Genomic DNA, 24,886 nt, shown 5'->3' on the forward strand with positions numbered 1-24,886 from the left:
AGGGAAGAGTCCTGAGCCGGAGCGGACACAGCTAAGTGGGCTCCAGGGGTGTTGTCCGCGTTTCCATTGGGTGGTCTGGTGTCGTCAGGGAAACGTAGTGTCTTCGTGGAAGGCGGAATTTCCGGGGGTGGACCGTCGGCTGCCCAGCCCGCCGTCAGCTGACCGGCCGCCATCTTGTCCGCCATTTGCAAGTGCCGCGGAGCGTGAGGGGAGGGAGCACGGCTGCCCAGCGGATTCCGCCGCGGTCGCCGCCGCGGTCGCCGCCGCCCCGCCCCGCCCCGCCCCGGACCTCCGCCGGCCTGGTCTAGGAGCCCGCCCCGCAGCGGCGGCCGGCAGCGCAGCGCTCCGCGGGCGGCAAGTGCAGCCCCCGACCCCCTGCACGGCTCCCGGCCTCGCGCCTCTCGGGGCTCCAGGTCGCCGGCGGCCGCCGTGATGGCCCTCAAGATGGTCAAGGGCAGCATTGACCGCATGTTCGACAAGAACCTGCAGGACCTGGTGCGCGGCATCCGCAACCACAAGGAGGAGGAGGTGAGCCGGGCGCGCGACGCGTAGCTGGCCTGTCCCTGCCCGTGAACCCAACCTGCGGCTTGCCCCAGAGGCGCCGCACAGCCGCTCCTCCCTCTCGGAACCTCAGTTTACCTTCGAGAGCCGAAGGCGGCCCCAGACGAGACCCCAAAGGCCCCAACTCGCGGTTCTCGGATACCTCGTCCCTTCCGCCTGGGGGGACCTGCCACTTGGTGGCCTTCCTCTCGGAGTCTCAGTTTACCGGCTCGGCGATGGGGTCCTCTTTCCCCTTCCCGCGATGACCCCGGAAGAGACTTCGCAGGTCGCCCCCAGAGGCGGCCCTCCAACCTTGTGTGTGTTTGTGGATTATCAGTTCAAAATACAGGGGCCCCGCCCCCGGCCCAGGCTTCTGGACTCCTGGTTGAGGGACCGTCCTGTCCGCAGGTCGCTCCTGGAGGAACCCCTTGTGAGATTAGCGCGTGTCTAGGTTGCTCCCTGGGGCCGGCCCGGAACTGGTTCTTAACTGCTGGGTCCGTGTCCCAGAGAAGGTGGGTCCTTCCCTCTTAGGGAGCGGGCGTTCCAGGCCAAAATAAGGAAGCTGCTGAGGGGTAGTGGAATAGAGAAGCCAACTTCAACTAGAAATCCAAAAGCCAGGGGGAAGGAAAGGTTTTCCAGAAGTAAAATTGTAACCGTGAGCACCATTGCCTTTCCCTCCCAACCTGTGACCTAAATTTAGGAGTGGGGACAGTTAGTGGCCACTAGGCCTCTAGCTTTGTGGAAAAGGACCAAGCAGGTCCTTACACGATGAGACATTAAAGAAAGTCCTCGCTTCTCCTGCTAGAGAAGGAGGCTACCCTGAGGAGAGCAGTTGTTTGATATTGTTCAGGTCCCACTATCAGATGCTAACCGGCACTCCAAACAATGGCGCCCAGGAAGTCTGGCATTACAGAATAGAAGGTGCAAGGAAGTTGAATTTGCTGGGAGGCATTTGCGCCCTCAGCCTAGGTCCCTCTGCTGGGAGCCTGAATTTCTGCCTCTGTGGCACTTTTTTCCGTGTAGGTGTGACCTCACTGAAATGTGATTAGGTTATTTTAGTTCATTTCCATAATCCTCTGGGTTTTGCATCATTTTGGAAAGCTCTCCCTAATGACAGTGGTTACAAATGTGTAGCTCTTTTTTTATTTTTTATTTTTTATCCTCACCCGAGGATATTTTTCCATTTTTTGTACAGATAGAGTGGGAGGGAGAGAGAGGAAGGAGAGAGAGAGAAACATCGACGTGAAGGGACACATCGAGTGGCTGCCACCCGCACGACCAACCAGGGCCGGGGACAAACTGCAACCGAAGTACGTGCCCTCAGCGGGAACCGAACCCAGGTCTCTCCGGACTGCAGGCTGACGCTTTAACCGCTGAGCCAAACTGGCCAGGGCCAAATGTGTAGCTCTTATCCTAATCTTTCGTTTTGAGTTGAAAGAGTAGCTGATTGTCCTTTATTACTGAGCAGCAGCTAAGCAAATTTGATATGCACCCTTAGATTTCTTTTTTTGTACTGGTTTCCTCCTCTGTTCAGTGGACATCACTGTGCAGCCTATTTGGGATTCTGAGGACAGGCCTGGTGTCTTTCTGACCGAGAAACAAATACTCTAGTTAGGGTATCTGGTTTTTTAGGAGGGTATGTCCATCATCACTAGGCAGTACCCTGATTTCTTTCTTTTTTTTCTTTTTTCTTTTTCTTTATTGGTTTTAGAGAGAGAGGAAGGGAGAAGGAGAGAGAGATGGAAACATCGATGAGAGACAACATCGATTGGCCGCCTCCTGTATGCCCCCCCACTGGGGATCAGGCCCACAACCTGGGCATGTGTCTTGACCAGGAATCAAACTGGCGACCTCCTGGTGCATGGGTGTGACGCCCAACCACTGAGCCACACTAGCCGGGCAGTACCCTGATTCTTGGTTTTTTCATTTGGAATTGGTGGAAATTAATAGCACTTTCCCCACAGCCTTGAGACCCATTGAACAGGGGTATTGATGGTGGAAGCATCTTGTAAGTAGCACAGGGCCAGTTTGGTGCTGGAAGCCCTCAAAAGTCCTAGGTTTCCTAATGGGCTTTGTCCTTGGCTTGTTGATGATTCCTGGCAGGGCATGGCATCTGGGTGCTGTGGTTTTGTCATCAGAAGATCCTTATGATCTCCAGGTGTCACTTCTGGCTTCAGATGTTTATCTTTGTTCCTGTAGGAGTGCAGTACATGACTACTGAGTTACTCTCCTAGTTCCCCTACTCTCTAAAATAGGCTCTTCCCTACTACCTCACCCTCTCCAACTGAGACCTCTGACAATGTACTTTTTCTGCAGCAGTATAGTTTCCCCCAAGAGTTTACTTTTTTTTTTTTTTCCTCACCCGAGGACATTTTTCCATTTTTTTGTACAGATAGAGTGGGAGGGAGAGAGAGGAAGAGAGAGAGAGGGAAACATCGATGTGAAAGGGACACATCGAGTGGCTGCCACCCGCACGACCAACCAGGACCGGGGACAAACTGCAACCGAGGTACATGCCCTTTGCGGAAACCGAACCCGGGTCTCTCCGGACCGCAGGCAGACGCTCTAACCGCTGAGCCAAACCGGCCAGGGCAAGAGTTTACTTTTTATAATAGGTTTTAGCTTAAAACTTCTGTGTGGTATCATAGAAATGAGGTTTAGCAGTGACTTTAAAAGCTGTGTGGAAAGGAAGGGTGAGTTAGTGGAGTTTGTATGAAATTTTGGAGATCAGAGTACAAGTACTTGGGCCTGTTTAACTGGGTGACCTGGGGAGAGCCCCTGACCTGTTTCTCATCTGTAAAGTGGGAGCAGCTGCTGCCTCCCCTCCTTGCTAGTGCTTATGAGGATGCAGTGAGTAACATAATGCAGGCTTCTATGAGCAGTAGAGCGTCCATGAAGTCATCTACCTGGTTATTTCCCAGTACTCAGCCTGTTACCCTTTAGTAGGTTATTAATTCAGTTTAATGGGTTATATTAAAAAAATAAAAAAGAAGGTGTAGCCGGTGTGGTTCAGTGGTTGAGCGTTGACCCGTGCACCAAGAGGTCGCTGGTTTGATTCCTGGTCAGGACACATGCCCAGGTTGTGGGCCCGATCCTCAGTGGGGGGCATGCAGGAGGCGGCCAATCAATGGTCTCTCTCATCTATGTTTCTCTCACTTCTCTCTGTAAAATCAATAAAGAAAAAAAAAATTCTGTTAAAAAAGAAGAAGAAGAAACTAGAAAATCCCAGATTTCATGTACATAAAATAGTTGTTTCTTGGAACTTTTATTTTGGTTTATGATACTGTGTATATTTACCATGGAAAACATTTTTTTGTTTTTCTTTTTGCATTTATCATCAATCAGATAGAGCAGGAGGGAGAGAGAGTGAGAAACATCGATGTGAGAGAGACACATCGAGTGCTCACCACCCACAGGACCCCAATCGGGGTCAGGGACAAACTGCAACCGAAGTGCATGCCCTCAGCGGGAACCGAACCTGGTACTCTGGTCCGCAGGCTGACGCTCTAACCGCTGAGCCAAATCGGCTAGGGTGGAAAACATATTTCTTAATATAAGTCCCAGAAGTTTAAAAATAGTGGTCTGATTTATACATTTTTGGAGTGCTTGAATTTATTATGCTTAAGATATAGCAAGGATAATGTTGGCAGGTAGGGGGAAATCCACTTGCAAATGTCCTTCTAAAAGCTTGGATATGACTAGGAAAAATTCAGTTGACAATGTTTTATTCTCATGGACACTTTTCATATTTGAGGGGAAACATTTTTGGGGGGGCGGTTAATCCTCATCTGAGGATATTTTTTCCATTGACACCTCCCCACCCCCACAGAGAGAGAGTGGAAGGGAGTGGGGAGGGGAGAGAGAGAGAGAAACATACATTGATTGATTGCCTCTTGCATGTGCCCCGACCAGGGCCTGGGATCAAACCTGCAGACCCAGGTATGTATTCTTGACCAGGAATCAAACCCTCGGCGCTCTAACCACTGTGCATACTGGCCAGGGCCAGAAACTTTTTCTTTAAATCTTTATAAAATTGTACCCATAACTTCTTGTAATAAACTCCAGTGTTTATTAAGTAAAAGGGGATAACACCTCTCCCTGTAAATCAGTTTGGTGTCTGTATTTTGCAAATTTTCCTGTCTGCATACAAATTGTGGGTGATTCTGAGTGTAGGTTAAGATTCTGTTGTGACTTGCCTGTGAGTGTATTAGTCTCACTGACAGTTTTCTGTGAGAGCGTAGGAACAACTCCATGAATTTATTTATCTAGTCCCCCTTGGATGGGCATTTTACATGGTTCCAGTTGTCTGCTGTTTGGGGCTGTAGTTCACTCCCCATTGAGCACAAGCTCTGCATGTACCTTTCAGTATTTGGGTAGAATAGGTTCTGGGAAGCGTTGTGTTGGCATCTGCTGCTTAGCTACCTGGTGCTGAGTACCTAGTGACTGCTCATCCTCCCTTTGCCTTTGCTTTTGTATTCAATTTAGAGGCAGGAGGGCCAGAGTCAGAGAGAAATGGATGAGACTGTGCTGCTGGCTGTAAAGATGGAGGAAGGGGCTACAAGCCACATATGCAGCTTCTCTAGAAGCTGGAAAAGGTTGGAACATTCTCCCTAGAGCCTCTGGAAGGACCAGCCCTGTCATACCTGTCTCGTTACAACAGCTATAGGAGACTCACACTGACCAGCCTGCTGGCCTTTGAGTCTCACCTCCTTCCCCCAGTTAGCTCTGCACAGCCACTGCTCCCTTGGCCTAAGCCCCTGAAGTTTTGCAGTTACATACCTGCTGCCCCATGCCACAACCCCTCATCCTTCTGAACCACATCATCCTCCAGCTGCTCTTCTGCCACTGTCTCATTTGCTATCCACTTTGAACAATACCAGGCCTGGGCTGGCCCATCATGCTTCTTGTCTCCACTTGTGCTTTAAAAGTCTAGCCCGCCAGTTATGAAATAAGTTATAAAGATATAATTATTATGGCATAGGGAATAGGGTCAGTAAAATCATAATAACTATGGTGACAAATGGTTACTAGACTTAAGGAGTGATCACTTTGTAAGGTATGTAAATGTTGGCTGACTATGTTGTACACTTGAAACTATTATAACATTATGTCAGTTATAATTAAAAATAAATTCAGGCTCTGGTCGGTTTGGCTCAGCAATTACCGCATCGGCCTGCGATCCAGAGAGACCCGGGTTCAGTTTCTGCTAGGGGCACGTACCTCGGTTGCAGTTTGTCTCCAGCCCTGGTTGGGTCGTGCAGGGGGCAGCCACTCGATGTGTCCCTTTCATGTTGATGTTTCTCTCTCTTTTCCTCTCTCTCCCTCCCGCTCTATTTGAACAAACAATGGAAAAATGTCCTCGGGTGAGAATAAAAATAAATAAATTTAGAATAATAACAACAACAAAAAAACCCACAAGATAATTCTAAGTTTTTTTAATTCCATCATACAGATGGGCCGATCTGCAGAGATGCACTCTAGAACCAGGCCCTTGAACACCACTGGGGACCTTTCTGGTGAAGTCTTCCTGTTTCACACAAGGGCCCCCTCCGCCGCCTTTTGCACGCTCCTCAAACTACCCACCTCTTCTTACCGATGCACTTTCCCTGGAAAGCACAGAAGCCATTGGGGCTGTTCATATTGCTGCTGCACCCCCAAACCTATGGGTCTATGTATCCTGCTCTATGGCAATGGTTCTCACTGGGTGCTTCTGTCCCTGGGGACACTGGGCAGTGTCGGGAATGTGGCTTTTGAGCTTGCCAGCACCTTGGAGTCCATGTGGGGTTTTGTAAAAACAGACTCTCTGGGCCTCGACCTGAGATATCCTGACCATGGAGAGCCCTGAAGTCTGGATCTTTTAAAAAGTGCCCCAGGGGGCTACCTGAGGTTGAAATGGCTATTTTGTTACAGCCCTCTGGGGCTCCATGAAGGATGTTTGTATCCTTTGTTGTAAATTAAATTCTGTCACAATGAAATGGATGCTGAAACTGGCATCAGTATTTCAGGACTCCATTTGCCCTTTGGTGAAGTGTGAATTGACATGGGATAGGCTGAGGTGTTGGAGAACTGGAACCATGCTTGCACTTCTGATTTCTTCTAAAAATATGTCAGTGATATATAACCATTTATCTTATACCTTAAAATATTTCTAATTTATATTTTTTTCCTTTTTTTAATAGATAATTTATGTTTTATTTATTTTTATTTTTATTTTTTATCCTTACCCGAGGACATTTTTCCATTTTTTGCTTAGATAGAGTGGGAGGGAAAGAGAAGAAGAGAGAGAGAGAGAAACATCGACGTGAAAGGGACACATCGAGTGGCTGCCACCCGCATGATCAACTAGAGCCAGGGACAAACTGCAACCGAGGTACGTGCCCCTAGTGGGAACCGAACCTGGGTCTCTCTGGACCGCAGGCCGACGCTCTAACTGCTGAGCAAAACCGGCCAGGGCAATAATTTATGTTTTAAACATAATTTTGTGGATCTAGATTATGTCTGTATACCCTGACCATTTTTTTTCCTTCTTGTAAAAGGGGGAATGATATTCTTTTTTCTGTCAGCAATGCTGTGTGGAATAAAAGAGTAATGTAATCACTCGTCCCACATTCTTCACTTTAACTTCATATAACTGTTTTAGATCAATGTCTAGTGCTCTGAGTATATTTTCCATATATAACCCTTACCTACCTTTTCCTGTGTGGAGGAACCATGATCCTGCATACCTATTTTATACCTAAAAGTAAGGTTTAGGCACTTTGTGTGGGTCTCATTTGTCTTCCCTGTGAGTGCTCTGAGTTACAGGGATGGATGTCATCAGTCTCTGTTCTGCCTTCACTCCTGAGGGATATAATCTTGGGTAGAAATCTGGGTCAGTAGTGTTTTCTAGCCTCTTGTGGTCTCCGTTATTTCTGACAATAAATTGACAGAAACTTATCTTCTGTATGTACCATATCATTTCCTCTGGCTACTTTTTAAAAAAATCCTCACCCAAGGATATTTTTCTGTTTATCTTCAGATAGAGTGGGAGTGAGGGAGAGAGAGAGAAACATCCATGAGAGAGAGACACATGGACTGGTTGCCTCCCGCATGACCCTGACCAGGGCCAGAGACAAACCACAGCCGAGGTACGTGACCAGAATTGAACCCAAGACTCATTGGTCCGTGGGCTGATGCTCTAACCACCAAGCCAAACTGACCAGGGCTTCTCTGGCTACTTTTAAAATTTCCTCTATCTTCAGTTTTTGGCAGTTTTACCACGATATGTCTGGGTGTGGTTTTCTTTTCTGTTTCCTGTCTGGGGTGTTGAGCATCTTGAACCTGTACATTTATGTCTCACCAAATTTCAGAAAGTTTCAGCATTATTTTTTCAAATATTTTCTGTTTCATCCTTTCCAGTTCTGAGACCCCAATTATTCATATGTTATACCTTTTTTTTCCCCCCCTCACTCGAGGACATTTTTTGTTCAGATAGAGCAGGAGAGAGAGAGAAACATCAACGTGAAAGTGACACATTGAGTGGCTGCCACCCGCACGACCCAACCAGGGCTGGAGACAAACTGCAACCGAGGTACATGCCCTTAGTGGGAACTGAATCTGGTTTTCTCTGGACTGCAGGCTGACACTCTAACTGCTGGGCCAAACCAGCCAGGGCCATATGTTATACCTTTTGACATTGTCCCACACTCCCTGAGGCTCTGTTCATCTTTTTTTTTTTTTTTTAATCCTCACCTGAGGATTATTTTACATTGATTTTCAGATAGAGTCAGAGGGAAAGAGGGGGGAGAGGGAGAGAAACATTAGTTGGTTGCCTCCCGCATGACTCCATCTAGGGCTGGGGATTTTTTTTTTCCCCAAAAAACTTTTTTCTCCTTCAGACTGGGTGACTTCTCTGGTTCTGCTTTTAAGTTTGCTGACTCTTTCATCTCCAATTTGCTATTCAGCGTCTCTCCACAAAGAAGTTATAAAAATACCTGTTAGTACATTAAAATCCTGGAGTGAAAATTCTAAAGTATAAAATATGCTACATCTATGATTTACAAATAATAAAATTCTACAAGTTAGAATTTCTGAATAATTTTTATAGAAATTTACTAAGAAGAACTAGAACATCAAATTGAGCTTTTGAAAAGCTATAATTTGTTAGGCACAATCCACTACCTAGTGCTGCTGCCACTAATGAAGTTAATCTGAAGGACAGAGATTTGTATAGTAGATGTACCAGGTTCTTCCATGCAACTGACTGAAGTGCTCTTTTATTTTTTTCCCTTATGTGTTTAATAGAAGTAAATGTGCATATGGGAAGACATTTAAATGGTACAGAAGGATCTAAAATAATAAGCAGCCCTGGCCAGTTTGGCTTAGTGGTTAGAGCATTGGCCCATGGACCAAAGAGTTGTGGATTTGATTCCCAGTCAGGGGCACGTACCTGGGTTGTAGGTTCAATCCTTTGCCCTGGTCAGGGTTGTGCGAGAGAGTCTCTCACATCGATGTTTTTCTCTCCCCTACCCCAGGTGAGAATTAGAAAAACAAATAAGTAATGTTAAACAGCAAATATCAGCCCTGGCCGGTTTTGCTCAGCAGTTAGAGCTTCGGCCCGTGGTCCAGAGAGACCCGGGTTCCCAGAGAGACCCGGGTTTGGTTCCCACTAAGGGCTCATACCTCAGTTGTACTTTGTCCCTGGCCCCGGTTGGGGTTGTGTGGGAGACAGCCACTCAGTGTTTCTCTCTCTCTCTCTCTCCCTCATACTCTGTCTGAACAAAAATGGAAAAATGCCCTCAGGTGAGGACTAAAAAACAAACAAACAAATATCAGCAAATGTGGTGTCTTCAAAGTCACTAAGAAGTCATATGAATAATTTACAAGCTGAAGTCAACCTTGGAGTCTCTATCTGAAAAAAATTCTCAGGCCTCTGGAACCATGTTGATTTTCTTACATATTAACCTCTGTTGTAGAGGAAAACCATTGCAGTCTGCTCCTTCTTTAAAAAAAAAAATTACAAAAGCAGCACTCCACTCAGAGAGAGCAAGTCTAGGCACCACCTCGGACTTCATGGATCTGGTCCTGTCACCTGACAGAGTCCCTGGTATCATCCAAGGGTAGGTGGCAGCTCAGCCGAGCCCTTCCTGAATGCCTCAGATCCTCCACCTTCAGGAAGTGCATAATACAATCAGCATGTAGGAGGAGGAGATAGGTGTCCTCAAAGAGATGTATTAGAAATGTTTCTACTCCCTCTTATAGGGCCAAAAGGGCCTGGGCTTGCCAATTGAAGTTCACACCATAAATTTAATACATATTTTTCTCGCCAGGTGGCTGAAGGGGTTCCTCCTTAAATTAAGTATGTGCTGTTCGGAAGATTTTGAATCTCTTGCAGAACCAACCAACCCAATGGAAGGAAATGCCTACGGAGGTCCCCTGCTGGAGGGTGGAGGGACAGTTGGTCTTGGTGTTACATCCTTGGGGTTTTGGACTTGTGGCTCCAGCGGTGCAGGTTCATGGCTGACAAGGAGGGTCTTGGTCCCACAGTTTCTTCTCTGCCTTCTGGATTCTGGAGTAAAGGCTGGTGTCCGGAGGAAGTCTAGGAACACCCCAGCCACGTGTGTCCATGTAACAGCAAAGCTGCCTTGGGTTCAAATGACCCGCCCATTTGGTTATTTTCTGTCACTTTCTCTGTTGGGATTTCCTCTTTTTATTCATTGTGAGTACATTTTCTTTGTTTTCCCTGAGAGCATGGTTACAGTTGCTGAATCGAAATCTTTGTGTGTTAATTTCAACATCAGGTTCTCTTAGGGCCAGTATTCCTTCATTAGTTCTTTTCTTCTTGAGTTTTCCTGTTTCTTATTTTGAATAATTTTGGATTGTATCCTGGACATTGCGAATGGGACATTGTAGAGACTCAATTCTGTTGTTTTCTGAGGAGTATTGATTCTGTGGCGAGGGGGTTTGTTAGGTGGGCAGTTAATTCATCTGACTGAAACTCCAGCTCTGCCTCTCTTACAGGGACACAAGGCCTGTGATAGTTTATTTTTATTTTTTTATCCTCACGTGAGGACATTTTTCAATATTTTGTTCAGATAGAGTGGGAGGGAGGGAGAGAGAGAGAGAAACATTGATGTGAAAGGGACACATTGAGTGGTTGCCACCCACACGACCCAATCAGGGCTGGGGACAAACTGCAACCGAGGTATGTGCCCTTAGCGGCAACCAAACCTGGGTCTCTCCAGACTGCAGGCCAACGCTCTAACTGCTGAGCCAAACTGGCCAGGGCTAGGTTTACTTTTTTAGCTTTGAGTGGGTTGTGTGGAATGTACCCATGCATTCATAGTTTTGGGGTTGGCCAGAGATTTGGGTGATTTTCTATTCAGAATGTGGGAACCACTCCCATCTCTCTTTTCTTTGGCATTTTTTTTCTCACTTTTTAGTGGCTGTGTTCACCCCAAACTCTGCTGTGGTTCTTAAAGCCAGTTGGACGCAGGTCTCCTCTCTTAATCTTAGTTTCTCTACATGACACTCAAGATAAAAGCTACAGAGAACAGGACATTTCCAAGTGCTGTTGCTTGTTCTCCAGTGTGTTTGGATAATTGCTTAACTGTTGAACAGTATTGGTAGGGAGCTTGGTCTGATGGGAGCTGCTTAGACATTACTGTAAGTGGACCGACATTACTGTAAATGGACCATGCCCAGCCCTCCTGAAAGCTGCCATAGGCAGATGGACCAGGACCACATTGTATGTCATCAGCCAGTGACTATTTGGGTTGTTTCTTCTTTGGGGCTATCACAAGTTGTACATTTGGGTGCCAGTATGTGTTTGAGCACCTTTGGGAGTGGGCACTGTATTCTCTCTTTTGAGGAGCTGCACTGTCTTCTATAGTGGCTACACTGTTCACTGCCCCCCCCCCCCATCCACTGTGTATGACCAATTTCTCCTACACTTGTGATTGTCTTCTTGTTCTTTCCCTTTTTTTTTTTTTTTTTTTTTTAATCCTCATCCGAGGACATTTTTCCATTTTTTGTACAGACAGAGTAGGAGGGAGAGAGAGGAAGAGAGAGAGAGGGAAACATCGATGTGAAAGGGACACATCGAGTGGCTGCCACCCTCACGACCAACCAGGGCCGGGGACAAACTGCAACCGAGGTACGTGCCCTTAGCGGGAACCGAACCCGGGTCTTTCCGGACCTCAGGTGGACGCTCTAACCGCTGAGCCAAACAGGCCAGGGCTTGTTCTTTCCCTTTTAAATCATTAATAGTCACGATCCAGGGGGCAGGAAGGGGTCATTCATGCACAGGGACAGGAGCTGAGGTCTCCTAAGCAGGATTTAGTAATCTGAAGCCTGTTGGAAGGATATGGTGACAGTTGTTCCATTGTACCTACTCTTGATCATAAAATATTCATAAAACATTGTGTGGCTGAGGGCACTAGAGCAGTTCTTTTCCCTGTGAGACTGCTGGGTGGCTGAGGGTCTCAGGGTGTGGTCTAGGGTGGCATGTGAATGGCAGGTGTCACTTGGCCACCCTTGAAGAGCTGAGCCTGGAGTGCTCAAGGTAGCAGGAACCCGCTGCTTGCTATTGCTTTGCATTACTGTCGCTTTCGTCTCTGGGAGGCAGGTTCTCTAGATAGTGCAGCAGGGAAACATGGACTCCCGCCACCAGCTGGACTACTATTGTTGTTATTGGTCAAATAACTGAGGGAGGCTCTTCATGCTTCATGGAATGCTGGACAAACTCATTCTGAGCCCCATGGTGACCGCTCCTTGCCTCGCAGCAGGTTTCAGTTCTGTTTGGGGCTGCCATGGTATGTCTCCTGGGAGTGATAGGAGGCTTGTGCCCTGCTGCTCCCAGAGGGCACATCAGTTGCTTTGGACCTCATGGATTAGTATTGCTTCAGGTCTAACCTTTTTGAATGGTGTTTTAGGAGATGTGCTGAGTTAGCAAGGAAACCCAAGGGACTTGAAAACATACGTGCACACAAACACCTGTACAGAAATGACCATAATAGCACTATTCACAAGAGCCAAAAAGTGAGAAAGATCCAAGTGTCCAAAGGGAAATGGGATAGACACAGTGGGATCTTTATGCACATGGTGGAACCTAAATGAAGCATTGATGATGCTTTTTGCAGCTTGAGTGATCCTTGACACGTGTTCAGAGAGAGGCAAGGGAGCCACCCACAGAGATGCTTAGTCAAGCTTGTGCCACTTTAGGAGAGGCTGCCTGGGTGACATACTCAGAGAAAAGGCACTGGGGAGCTTGTTGGGAAGGAGCTGTCTGGGTGTGGTTGGTACCCCGTGCCCTGGGGGCAACCAGGTGCCTGGGGCCCCAAGGGCAAGAGAGTCTTCTCACAGAAGGATCTTCCCCCAGACCTCCCCCATCCTGGCTCCCCATGCCTAGTCACAGCCCCCAGTGCCAACACAATCTGGCTTGCCTGTACTTTGTGCACCTAGACACTGTTTCTGGGTAGCCACAGGGCCCAGCCCTTCCCCTCACCAACCATCTTTCCCCACTCCCCTGGTCTCCCTGCCCTCCGGAGGATGGTGAAGGAATCACAGGCATATTATTTTTTTAATTGAATTTAGAAGGAAGGGGGAGGAGAGAGAGAAACATTGATGCAAGAGATGCATTAATCAGCTAGCCTCCCACCCCTGCACTCGCTCCAACTGAACCACACTAGCCAGTGCGAATCACAGGCATCTTATGACATTGAAATGGCTTTTTAGAAGCTGGCCAGATAGGTCAGTTGGTTAGAGCATTTTCCTGATATGTGGGTTCAGTCGCGGTTGGGCACATATAAGAAGAAACCAATGAATTAATAAAGTGGAACAACAAATCGATACTTTTTTAATAATTCTCACCTGAGGATATTTTTCCATTTATCTTCAGATAGAGTTGGGTGGGGGGGGAGAAACATTGATGTGAGAGAGACACATCGATTGGTTGCCTCTTGCATGCCCAGACCAGGGCTGGGGACCAAACCACAACTGAGGTACATGCCCTTGAGTGGAATTGAACCCGAGACTCTCTGGTCCATGGGCTGATGCTCTTTAACGGTTGAGCTAAACAGGCCAGGGCCAAATCGATATTTCTTCGTCTCTTATCCCCTTCTTCCTCTCTCTCCCCCTCCCCCTTTCTCTCTCTCTCAAATTGGTAAATTAGTCCAGCTGGTGTGGCTCAGTGGTTGAACTTCGACCCATGCACCAAGAGGTCCCCGTTTGATTCCTGGTCAAGAAGAAAAAAAAATTTAAATCGGTAAATTAAAAGAAAATTGTAGAAATCCAGCCAGAGTGGCTCAGTTGGTTAAGTATCATCTCGTGCACCAAAAGGTTGCCATTTCAACCCTGGCCAGTTTGCTCAGTGGTTAGAGCATCGGCCAGTGGACCAGAGAGACCCAGGTTTGGTTCCCACTAAGGGCACGTACCTCGGTTGCAGTTTGTCCCCAGCCCTGGTTGGGGTCATATGGGTGGCAACCAGTCGATGTGTCTCTCACATTGATGCTTCTCTCTCTCTCTCTCTCCCTCTCCCTCTCCTGTCCTCCCTCTCTCCCTCCCACTCTATCTGAAGATAAATGCAAAAATGTTCTCAGGTGAGGATTTAAAAAAAAAAGGTTGCCATTTCAATTACCAGTCAGGGCACTTTGGAAGGCAACCAATCACTGTTTCTCTTTTACATCATTGTCCCCCCCATCCCACTCCCACTCCTTCCTCTCTCTAAGCATGTCCTCTGGTAAGGATTAAAAAAAAGTTTTGTGCCCAGGCCGATTTGGTTTGGCTCAGCGGTTGGATCATCAGCCCATGGACCAGAGTCCCGGGTTCGGTTCCTGCTGAGGGCACATACCTCCGTTGCCGTTTGTCCCTGCCCCAGTTGGGGTTGTGTGGGTGGCAACCACTCAATATGTCTGTCTCGCGTGGATGTTTCTCTCTCTTCCTTCCTCTCTCCCTCCCACTCTATCTGAAGATGGATGCAAACATGTTCTCGGGTGAGGATTTTAAAAAAAAGTTTTAATTTTTTTATTTTATTTATTTATTTTTTTATATCCTCACCCGAGGATATTTTTCCATTTTTTGTACAGATAGAGTGGGAGGGAAAGAGAGGAAGGGAGAGAGAGAGAGAGAGAGAGAGAAACATCGATGTGAAGGGACACATCGAGTGGCTACCACCCGCACAACCAACCAGGGCCGGGGACAAACTGCAACCGAAGTACATGCCCTTAGCGGGAACCGAACCCGGGTCTCTCCGGACCGCAGGCCGACGCTCTAACCGCTGAGCCAAACTGGCCAGGGCTAATTTTTTTAAAGAAATGCATTTTTAAGTGACAGCTTTAGTAGATGTAGAGTTCAGTTGTGTTTTAGTATATCACAGCCTTGCCACCATCACACAGTCAATTTTAGGACATTTTATCATCCCAAAAAGTAATCATCCCCATCCTATTCCTTAGCCCCTGACAACCAAGAATCTACTTCCTGTCTCTGGATTTGCCTGTTCTGAACTTATCATATAAATGAAATCAAACACTACATGGCTTTTTGTTTTGGGTCTGGCTTTTTTCTGAAATAATTATTCTTAACTGTTTTAATCAGGCACTCATTATTTCTTAATTTTTTTTTCTTTTAGGCAAAATATATCTCTCAGTGCATTGATGAAATCAAGCAAGAGCTGAAGCAGGACAACATCGCAGTCAAAGCAAACGCCGTCTGCAAGCTGACGTATGTGAGTGCTTAGGCGGTGCTTCCGCATAGTGCCCTTGTCCTGCACATGTGTGCTGTTATTAACTCCGGCATCAATCCATCCTTCCATTGGTCTGTCGTTTGTTCACCTGCCAAATGTTGATTGGCGCCATCAGCTCCAGGCACTGGTCTTGGTCACACAGGGCTAATTCTTAAGAGTCAAGGGAGAGGTGAGCAATGATTATCAGGTGGCACAGAGCATGGTGGAACCCCCAACCCAGCTGGCCCAGGGTTCAGTGGGGCCCTTACTCTCAGCTCCCCTTTGGACTGTACTGAGGAGTCTGGTGGGTGGAGCTCTGAACTGGGCCAGGCACACCCAACCCCTCTTGGTCAGAGAAGGGAGATGTGGGATTTGCAGGGGCGGGGGTCCCATTGCATCATAGGTTTCATGAATGTAAAATTGTAGGGAATTTTTTTTTTTTTTTTTATCCTCACCCGAGGACATCTTTCCATTTTTTGTTCAGATAGAGCGGGAGGGAGAGAGAGAGAGAAACATCGATGTGAAGGGACACATCGAGTGGCTGCCACCTGCACGACCAACCAGGGCCGGGGACAAACTGCAACCGAGGCACACGCCCTTAGCGGGAACCGAACCCGGGTCTCTCTGTACTGCAGGTGGACGCTCCAACCGCTGAGCCAAACCTGCCAGGGCTAAAATTGTAGGGAATTTTAACCAGTACACAGGATGCTAGGATTTCAGTTGCAGATATTCATCATCCTGTAATGTTTGTTACTAATCCGTCCCTATAGTCTTCATTGTGAAGACTAACTGGTCAGAAGAATTGAAATGCCCAGGGTTGTGTGTTGAGTAAGCATATGTATTCAGAGTGTGAGTGGCATGTGTCCTTCTATGAGTTGGTATACTGAATGTTAGGGCTTAGGCTATGGCTTGTGAGTCACTGTTTCTCCATCCTTACAGTTGCAAATGTTGGGATACGACATCAGCTGGGCTGCCTTCAACATTATAGAAGTGATGAGTGCCTCCAAGTTCACTTTCAAGGTGAGCTTGCTTTGGGGCCTGAACCCTGTGGTGATGGGGACTGGGGAAAAACAGATTTCTCATTGGGGGTCCCTTGGGCATTCTTGTGGTCCATCCCATGGCCAGAGGCCACACTGTAAAATAACAAAATAGCGACCTATTCCAGTGAAACTAGTTACATAAACATCACATCTCCAATTTTTGTCAAATGATTTTTTCCCCCTTTTTCTTGATTTTAGAGAGAGAAACATTGATGTGAGAAAGACACATTGATTGGTTGCCTCCTACACAACCCCAACTGGGCCAGGGATAGAACCTGCAACTGAGGTACATGCTCTTCACTAGGAATTGAACCTGCAATCCTTTGGTCTGCAGATCTATGCTGTAACCACTGAGCCAGACTGGCCAGGGCTGTCAAATTATTTATCCTATTTACATAATTTTCTCTAAGTTTTAAGTCATATCAGTGAAATTATGGGTTTATAGGATTAGTTATATATTTTTATTTTATTTATTTATTTTTATCCTCAACCGAGGACATTTTTTGTTATTTTGTTCAGATAGAGTGGGAGGGGGAGAGAGAGAGAGAGAAACATTGACGTGAAAGGGACACATCGAGTGGTTGCCACTCACACGATCCAGCCAGGGCCGGGGACACACTGCAACTGAGGTACGTGTCCTTAGCGGGAACCGAACCCAGGTCTTTCTGGACCGCAGGCTGATGCTCTAACTGCTGAGCCAAACCGGCCAGGGCAGTTATATATTTTTAAATACAAATTAAAATGATTTTGTAGCTTTTCAAAAGAAATTAAAAAACAACCACTGATCATGTCACCCAGAGGCCACCATTTGTCACCTTGTCCTTTGGAGTCTTAGTCATCTGAGAGATATTACTCTCGAGCAATTTGGGACACTGATTTCTTCTCACTTGATAATATAGCAAACATGTTTCTTGTTTTAGTACACATTCTGAAAAATGATTTTCCACACCCTGGCCCATTTGTGGGTATTCTGGAATGTCCCTGGGTTGGCTCAGTTTTCAGTGAAAATACACACTGGCCAGGCAGCTGAGGCTTTTTCCAGCCCTAAGGGCCCTGAGCAGCTACCTGTGGATCTTTGTTGTGGTCAAGCCTAGGCTCCCTGTGAAGGACACCATTGTTCTGCCTCCTGGTTACTCTTGGAATGAAATGCTACATTTGCCAAAATTGGGATGGTACTCTGCATGTGTCTTAAAGCATTTGTATACATGTGTGAGTGTGACTAGGTAGCCGAATCAGCCTGGCAGAGAGATTTTAATCTAAGAAAATCAGTGCTTAGGATGAGTTACTGTATCAGATCGTGAAAGCAGTTCCTGGCTGAAGACCCCCAGGGTGGTTTTTGAATGACATCTCTGTGCCCACCCACCTGTGGCCCCCAGGCCTGGGGCTGCTTGGTTTCAAGATCAGGGCTGGGAGCTTCTGGGAAGACTGTGGTCCCCTTGTCTCACCTCTGATGCCATCTTTTTTTGTTGTCGTTGTTAATCCTCATCCTAGGATACTTTTTCCATTGATTTTGAGAGAGAGAGAGAGATCTGTGTGAAAGAGACACATCGATTGGTTTGCCTCCCGCACGAACCCCGACCAGGCCAGGGATCGACCTGCAACCAAGGTATGTGCCCTTGACTGGGAATCAACCTGAGACCCTTTGGTGTGAGGGCCGATGCTCTAACCACTTAACCACACAAGCTGGGGCTCTGACACATTTTTTTGTTACACTCAACAGCGCATTGGCTACCTTGCTGCTTCCCAGTGCTTTCACGAAGGGACTGATGTCATCATGCTCACTACAAACCAGATTCGCAAGGTAGGCTGCCCTTCCTGTAGCCCCTGTGGTCTCTGGGCTCCTTGGGGTCCCTACATGAATGTCTCTTCTCCACACTGGTTTTTCTGTCACTCATGTGAATGGAAAACACTAAGGTCAGCACGATCTCACTGTCATAGTTCCCTTATCAAGCAGTCTTCGGCCCTTGGTTACATCATTCCCAAGATACACCCACACATGGCAGAGCAGATCTGCCTTTTAACCTGGGCAGATGGGAGAGGTGGAGGCTTGTTGGCCTTGCCTCTTCTCCTTTTTATTTCTTGGCATTGGAGGGCTGTTTCCATGGTCACTCTTCTCTCTGGTCCTTTCCCTCTTGCAGGAGTGCCTGTTGAGGTTACATGCCCTTCCTAGTATGCTGGTTTTCTGCCCACTAGGTCTTTTTGAGTCAGACTGCATTTATATTTCAGTTATGTGTAAGTTTATGTTTTGAAATGGGTTTTGAAGACCATTGAGTAATAAATTTTCTCATTGACCCCAGTATGTTTCCTATGGTCAGAGGGGATGTCAGCGAGAATCAGAGACCCACCCTTTCCTGGCCCCAGACCACACATTGGAGGCAGTATCCCTAGGCTCTCAGTGACTGGGTGCCAGGGCCAGATCCCTATGAGCTCTGCTCACCCCACATGGTGACCTAGGAATAAGCACTTGGGTGGACACTGTGAGCAGGCAGGCTAGCTGTGCTAGCATTAGCCAGGTACTGGTGCCAGCACAGGGTGAGATATGGGTCTAAGAACTTAACTGCCATGCTCTCAGTTCTTGGAGGTGAGGAAGGGGGGACTCATGGCTGTGGGCCAGGTTGCGCAGCAGCACTGGGTGTTATACATGCCACGGGGTGGTGAGGGTTGAGCTTGGCTGGTAGTGGCCTTGAAGAGGAGGGGGAAGAGGGGAAGCACTCTGGGTGTGGGGTGTCGGGGATAGTAAATGGGAGGTTGGCAGGAAGGTGGAGGGGCTCTGGATACCTGATGCCAGCCCACCTGGTAAGGCCCAGCTTTGATTTTCCTGCTGGCCATATCTATACCTTGCCTTGCCACCTTGATTTAGACAGATTTATCATCAATTCACATTGAAATGTGTTAGAGATTTCTGATCCGCTCTGCTGGGCAGATGGCCGAAGCCTGAGAATGTCCTCATAATAAAGCAGATGATACATCCTGTTGTAGTAAGATCTGGCAGGTGACCTTGACAGCCACTCCTGCACCCTCTGCCTGTTGCCATCTTGGCTTCCCTCATAGGGTCCTATCTTTTTTTTTTCCCCTTTATATTTTTAGAGAGAGAGGAAGAGAGGGAGAGAGAGATAGAAACATCGATGAGAGAGAACATCAACTGGCTGCCTCCTGCATGTCCCCCACTGGGGACTGGACCCACAACCTGGGCATGTGTCCTGACCAGGAATCAATCCAGTGACCTCCTGGTACATAGGTCGACACTCAACCACCGAGCCACACCAGCCGGACTTTTTTTTTTAATCCTCATGAGAGGCCCAGGCCAGTTTAGTGATTAGAGTGCCAGCCCATGGACCAATGAGTTGTGGGTTTGATTCCAGTCAAGGGCACGTACCTTTGTTGTGGTTCGTCCCTGGTTCTGATTGGGTCGTGTGGGAGGCAACCAGTCAATGTGGCTCTATCACATTGATGTTTCTCTCTGTCTCTCTCTCTCCCTCCTTCCCCCTCTATCTGATAATAAGTAGAAAAATATCCTTAGGTAGGGAATTAAAAAAAAAATCCTCATGCAAAGATCTTTTTCCATTGATTTTTCAGGTAGAGTGGGAGGGACGGAAAGAGGGAGGGAGAACATCGATGTGAGAGAGACACATTGATTGGCTATTTCCCACACGACTCCAACCAGAGCCGGGGATCGAATTGCAATGGAGGTATGTGCCCTTGACTGGAATCGAACCCACAACCCTCTGGTTCCCAGGCTGACGCTCTAACCATTGAACAAAACTGGCCCGGGCACAGGATCCTATCTTTATGCAGTGACAGACCTATTTGCCACTGTCATTTCTTTCCATTCACATCCCTAATGTTGGCAGTCCCTGTGCATGCCATTTTAAACGAACCTGAGACTTCTGAACACAACTGCCACAGACCTGCCCGCTAGGGCGAGGCTGTGGTTCCCTCCTTTTTTTAAAAAAAAAATTTTTTTTCTTTTATTGATTTTAGAGATAGAGGAAGAGAGAGGGAGAGAGAGATATAATCATCGATGAGAGAGAACATCGATTGGTTGCCTCCTGCATGCTCCCCACCGGGAATCTGGCCCACAACCCGGGCATGTGTCCTGACCGGGGATCGAACCAGCAACCTCTTGGTGCATGGGTTGACGCTCAACAACTGAGCCACACCAGCCAGACCCCTCTTCTTAACAGTGACTGTCCTTGCCCTGGCTGATTTGGCTCAGCAGTTAGAACGTCAGCCTGTGGTCGAGAGACCCAGGTTCGGTTCCTGCTAAGGGCATGTACCTCAGCTGCAGTTTGTCCCCGACCCTGGTTGGGTCATGTGGGTGGCAGCCACTCGATGTGTCCCTTTCACACTGATGTTTCTCTCTCTTCCTCTCTCTCCCTCCCACCCTGCCTGAACAAAAAAATGTCCTCGAGTGAGGATTAAAAAAGAAAAAAAACCAATGACTGTCCTCTCCAAATACCCCTTTTTTAATCCTCACCTGAGGACATTTTTTAATTTATCTTCAGAGAGAGAGAGAGAGAAACATCGATGTGAGAGAAACAGCACATCGACTAGTTGCCACCCACACAACCCCAACCAGGGCTGGGGACAAACTGCAATGGAGGTATGTGCCCTTAGTGGGAACCGAACCCGGGTCTCTCTGGTCTGCGGGCTAACGCTCTAACCACTGAGCCAAACCTGCCAGAGCCAAAAAACCCATTTTTGAGAGTCCCTGTGGTATCTTCTCGTGGTGTCTACCTTCTGCTTGGCCCTTTGTGAATCAGAAATGGAAAGTCCTCCAGTCAGGGATCAAGTTCTGTGCTATGGGTTTAATATCCACTCCTCAGCCCTGGCTGGAGTGGATATTAAAAGTCACTATTTTTGCCCTGGCCGGTTTGGCTCAGCGGTTGGAGCGTCAGCCTGCGGTACAGAGAGACCCGGGTTCGGTTCCCGCTAAGGGCACGTACCTCGGTTGCGGTTTGTCCCCGGCCCTGGTTGGTCGTGTGGGTGGTAGCCACTCGATGTGTCCCTTCACATCGATGTTTCTCTCTCTCTCTCTCTCCCCATCTCTCTCCCTCCCACTCCATCTGAACAAAAAATGGAAAAATGTCCTCGGGTGAGGATAAAAAACAAATAAAAAAAAAAAGTCACTATTTTCGCCCTGGCCAGTTTGGCTCAGTGGTTAGAGCATCAGCCTGCGGTCCAGAGAGACCCGGGTTCGGTTCCCGTTAAGGGCATGTACCTCGGTTGCAGTTTGTCCCCGGCCCTGGTTGGTCGTGTGGGTGGCAGCCACTCGATGTGTTCCTTTCACATCAATGTTTCTCTCTCTCTCCCTCTCCCTCCCTCCCTCCCACTCTACCTGAACAAAAAATGGAAAAATGTCCTCGGGTGAGGATAAAAAAAAAGAAAGTCACTATTTTCGTATTAGCATAGTCTGTAATCTTAGCTCTTAGATGTTTTAGTTGGTTTGTTTTTTGTTAATTCTCAACTGAGGATATTTTTTCATTGATTTTTAGATAGAGTAGAGGGAGCGGGGGGAGAGAAACATCATGTAAGATAGAGACATTGGTTAGTTGCCTCCCACAAGACCCTGACCAGGGCTGTGGATTGAACCTGCAATCCAGGTATGTGCCCTTGACCGGCAATCAAACTCACGACCCTTCGGTCCTGAGACTGACGCTCTATGACCACTGAGCAAAACTGGCCAGGGCTTCAGTATTTTTCTTTTTACCACACATGCATATATAAAAAGTTTTTCGAAGTTCTTTAGAAAAATGTCATCACAAAAATGAGTTTGTGATGTAAAAAGAAAACTTTCCTAATGTTGAGATGAAGTGCTTCTGGGATTGGTCTTAGAACTAGAGTTTGAGGGCAGCAGGTGAGTGACTGTGGGGGCATAGGATCACATGTGCACTCCTCCTCATGGCTGGTTTTCCTGTTCACCTGCAGGATGAGGCATAGGTCTAACTTTATGCTTTGGGGCAGGGCCCAGAGGAGTGGTCCCTGGCTCTTGTATGGGAGACACACCAATGGAGGTAGAGGGGTCCCAGTGGGCTGGTGGGGCTGACTGGCCACAACATCTCCTCGGCCCTGGGTTCACAGGCAGGAAGCTCAGCTCTGGTCACACCCCTGGGACAGGGGCTATGCCAAGAATGAGGTACAGCCTCTACACCCATCCCAGATCTTCTCTTGGTGACAGCAAGGAGCTGGCTGCTCTGTGTTACTCTTTGGGCTGGTGGGGGCAGAGCGATGACCCGGGCGATGCTTGATTGGCACCTGCCCCTAACCTTTCTTCCTTTTTTTCCAGGACCTGAGCAGCCCCAGCCAGTATGACACTGGTGTTGCACTGACTGGACTGTCCTGTTTTGTTACCTCAGATCTTGCCAGAGACTTGGCCAATGACATCATGACACTGGTGAGTTTGTGAGTGTGCTGCCGACTCTGGGCATATGCTTTGTGAGCAATTTGAAATACATGGATGCCTGGAAAACCGAGACTAAAACGTCATGCCAAGAACACTTAGGCATATGGAAATGGGTCTGGATCCCTGAGATGGGAGGGGGAAACTGAGTCACTTTCTGATGTTGTTGTTGTTGTTGTTCATCCAAACCAGTGGATATTTTTCCATTGATTTTTGAGAGTGGGGGGAGGGGGACATCGATGTGAGAGAGATAACATTGATTGGTTACCTCCCACACAACCCCTTCTGGGGCAGGGAATCAAACCTGCAACCCAGGTGTGTGCCCTGGACCAGGCATCAAATCCACAACCCTTTAGTCCAAGGGCTGATACTCTAACCACTTAGCTGAACTGGCCAGGGCTGAGTCACTGTCTTCATCTCCATCACCTGATGGCACCAGGCCTCAGGCCCCTGTCATTCTCGAATTCTTACTTCATCTCCTTTGAAATAGTTCTACTTGGGGAAGGGGTGTGTGTTACTGGCAGGTGAGGTCTAGCTGAGGGCTTTCACCCTCGAGGTCAGGCATGTGACCCATCACTCTCTTACTGAGGTTAAGGTGATGGTATCAGTTGTCTCAACAGGCAGCATGGTCAGGGTTATCCCCTTCTTCTCCATCCCTAATGCCATTTATTTCTGTTTGGTCACAGTTTGACTTCTCACAGTTCAGTTGATCCAGAAGACATAACCCCAGCCAGTTCTGATCTCCAGGGGCCTGAAAGTTCATTCTAAATATGGATACCCTTCCCTGGCTGGTGTGGTTTGGTGGTTAGAGCATCGGCCCGCTCACCAAATGGTTACAAATTTGATTCCTGGTCAAAGACAAGTGCCTGGGTTGCAGGTTTGATCCCTGGCTCCAGTTAGGGCACATGCAGGAGGGAACCAGTCAATGTGTGTCTCTCACGTTGATGTTTCTGTCTCACCCCTTCTCTCCCTCCCTTCTACTCTAACAATCAATGGAAAAAATATACTTTGGTGAGGATTAACAAAATTAATTAATTAATATTCACCTTTTCTCCCACCCCCACTCTTCAGTAGGCCCTAATGAGTCCAGGGAGGAGGGTCTTGGCCTCTGGAGGACAAGCCTAGGGTCATGGATGCAGGGAGACAGTTTTTGATCCCACCCAGGACTGTTTTGTGATCCCTGGGCTTGGGACTTGAAGGTTGGAAGCTGGAGAGAGGATTTTCCTTTGGGAAATGGTGGTGAGAAACAGGCAGGTTTAGGAGGTGAACAGGGCAGTGTGGGAGGTGAGCACGAATGTGAGCAGGGCAGGTGTGGGGAGGTAAGACGTGTAGCTGATGTGGAAGGTTAGCAGCACAGTAAGGCAAGTGAACAGTGCAGGTGTGCAGGGCAGGTGCATGGGATGCAGTACCATGGGAGGCCCAATGGCACTCTGCTTTCATAGATGTCACACACCAAGCCGTACATCCGGAAGAAGGCTGTGCTGATCATGTACAAGGTGTTCCTGAAGTACCCTGAGTCGCTGCGCCCTGCCTTTCCCCGCCTGAAAGAGAAGCTGGAGGACCCTGACCCTGGTTTGTTGATTTGAGATGAGATGGGAATCGTACTAGGCTGTGGTGCTTTACCAGCATCCAGGACCTGATGGAGGGCGTTGTGAGGAAGGCATTGAGGGCACCGAGGACCTCTGTTCTACAAACCCCTCCTCCCCCGCACCTCTTTACTTTCTGGCACCACAAGAGGCAGCTTCAGCACTGGAATCCACCATTTCTCTAAGTAGCCCTGGTCCTGTTTATTGGTGTGGGATTTAGAAACAGAATGTGGCACTGGGTATGCTCATGCTCCTGGGGAATTGATCTTTTAGGCCCTCAGTAGACACCTGCACCCTGGGCAGGGGCCTTTCTGCCTGCATATTAATAGTCACAAGTTTGTTCTGATGCCTCAATGCGTTGACTCTCGTCCGTCCTACACCATGGGGCTCATTCTAGCATTCCTTCTGCCCATTATTTTCTCTCACTCCTTTCTCCTGTGTGGAAACCTGGGCTGAGCAGGTGTAAACTAGTTTCTCTAAATCCACCGTGGGTTCCAATGTGTCTGTGGGAATCTGCTGTGTGTCTCAGAGAATTGCAGGTGCAGAAAGTTCTGACTGGGGAAGTAGCAGCCAAGTCAGCCAACATGGTGGGCTAGGGGCAGGAGTTTTTGCTGCCCTAGGT

The 24,886-nt window shown here is 47.9% G+C and overlaps 1 protein-coding gene across 6 annotated transcripts in view; it reads left to right on the forward strand.

Moving 5' to 3' along the window:
* Positions 1 to 297: 297 nt before the first annotated feature.
* AP3D1 (adaptor related protein complex 3 subunit delta 1) overlaps positions 298 to 24,886 on the forward strand; it is a 49,480-nt gene continuing 24,891 nt past the window's right edge. For 3 of the 6 annotated variants that reach the window (XM_036282069.1, XM_036282074.1, XM_036282075.1), the window contains exons 1-6: positions 298 to 528; positions 15,146 to 15,241; positions 16,178 to 16,258; positions 17,999 to 18,079; positions 22,565 to 22,672; positions 24,121 to 24,250. In XM_036282069.1, the coding sequence (XP_036137962.1) occupies positions 433 to 528; positions 15,146 to 15,241; positions 16,178 to 16,258; positions 17,999 to 18,079; positions 22,565 to 22,672; positions 24,121 to 24,250 (592 nt within the window). In that variant the 5' untranslated portion in view covers positions 298 to 432. Of the gene's footprint in view, positions 529 to 4,945; positions 5,136 to 10,146; positions 10,238 to 15,145; positions 15,242 to 16,177; positions 16,259 to 17,998; positions 18,080 to 22,564; positions 22,673 to 24,120; positions 24,251 to 24,886 lie in introns of those variants that run through there. The other 3 variants (XM_036282073.1, XM_036282070.1, XM_036282072.1) reach the window with 3 other exon arrangements.

This window comes from Molossus molossus, unplaced genomic scaffold, assembly GCF_014108415.1.
Source record: "Molossus molossus isolate mMolMol1 unplaced genomic scaffold, mMolMol1.p scaffold_m16_p_4, whole genome shotgun sequence".
In the NCBI taxonomy this organism is placed as follows: Eukaryota; Metazoa; Chordata; class Mammalia; order Chiroptera; family Molossidae; genus Molossus; species Molossus molossus.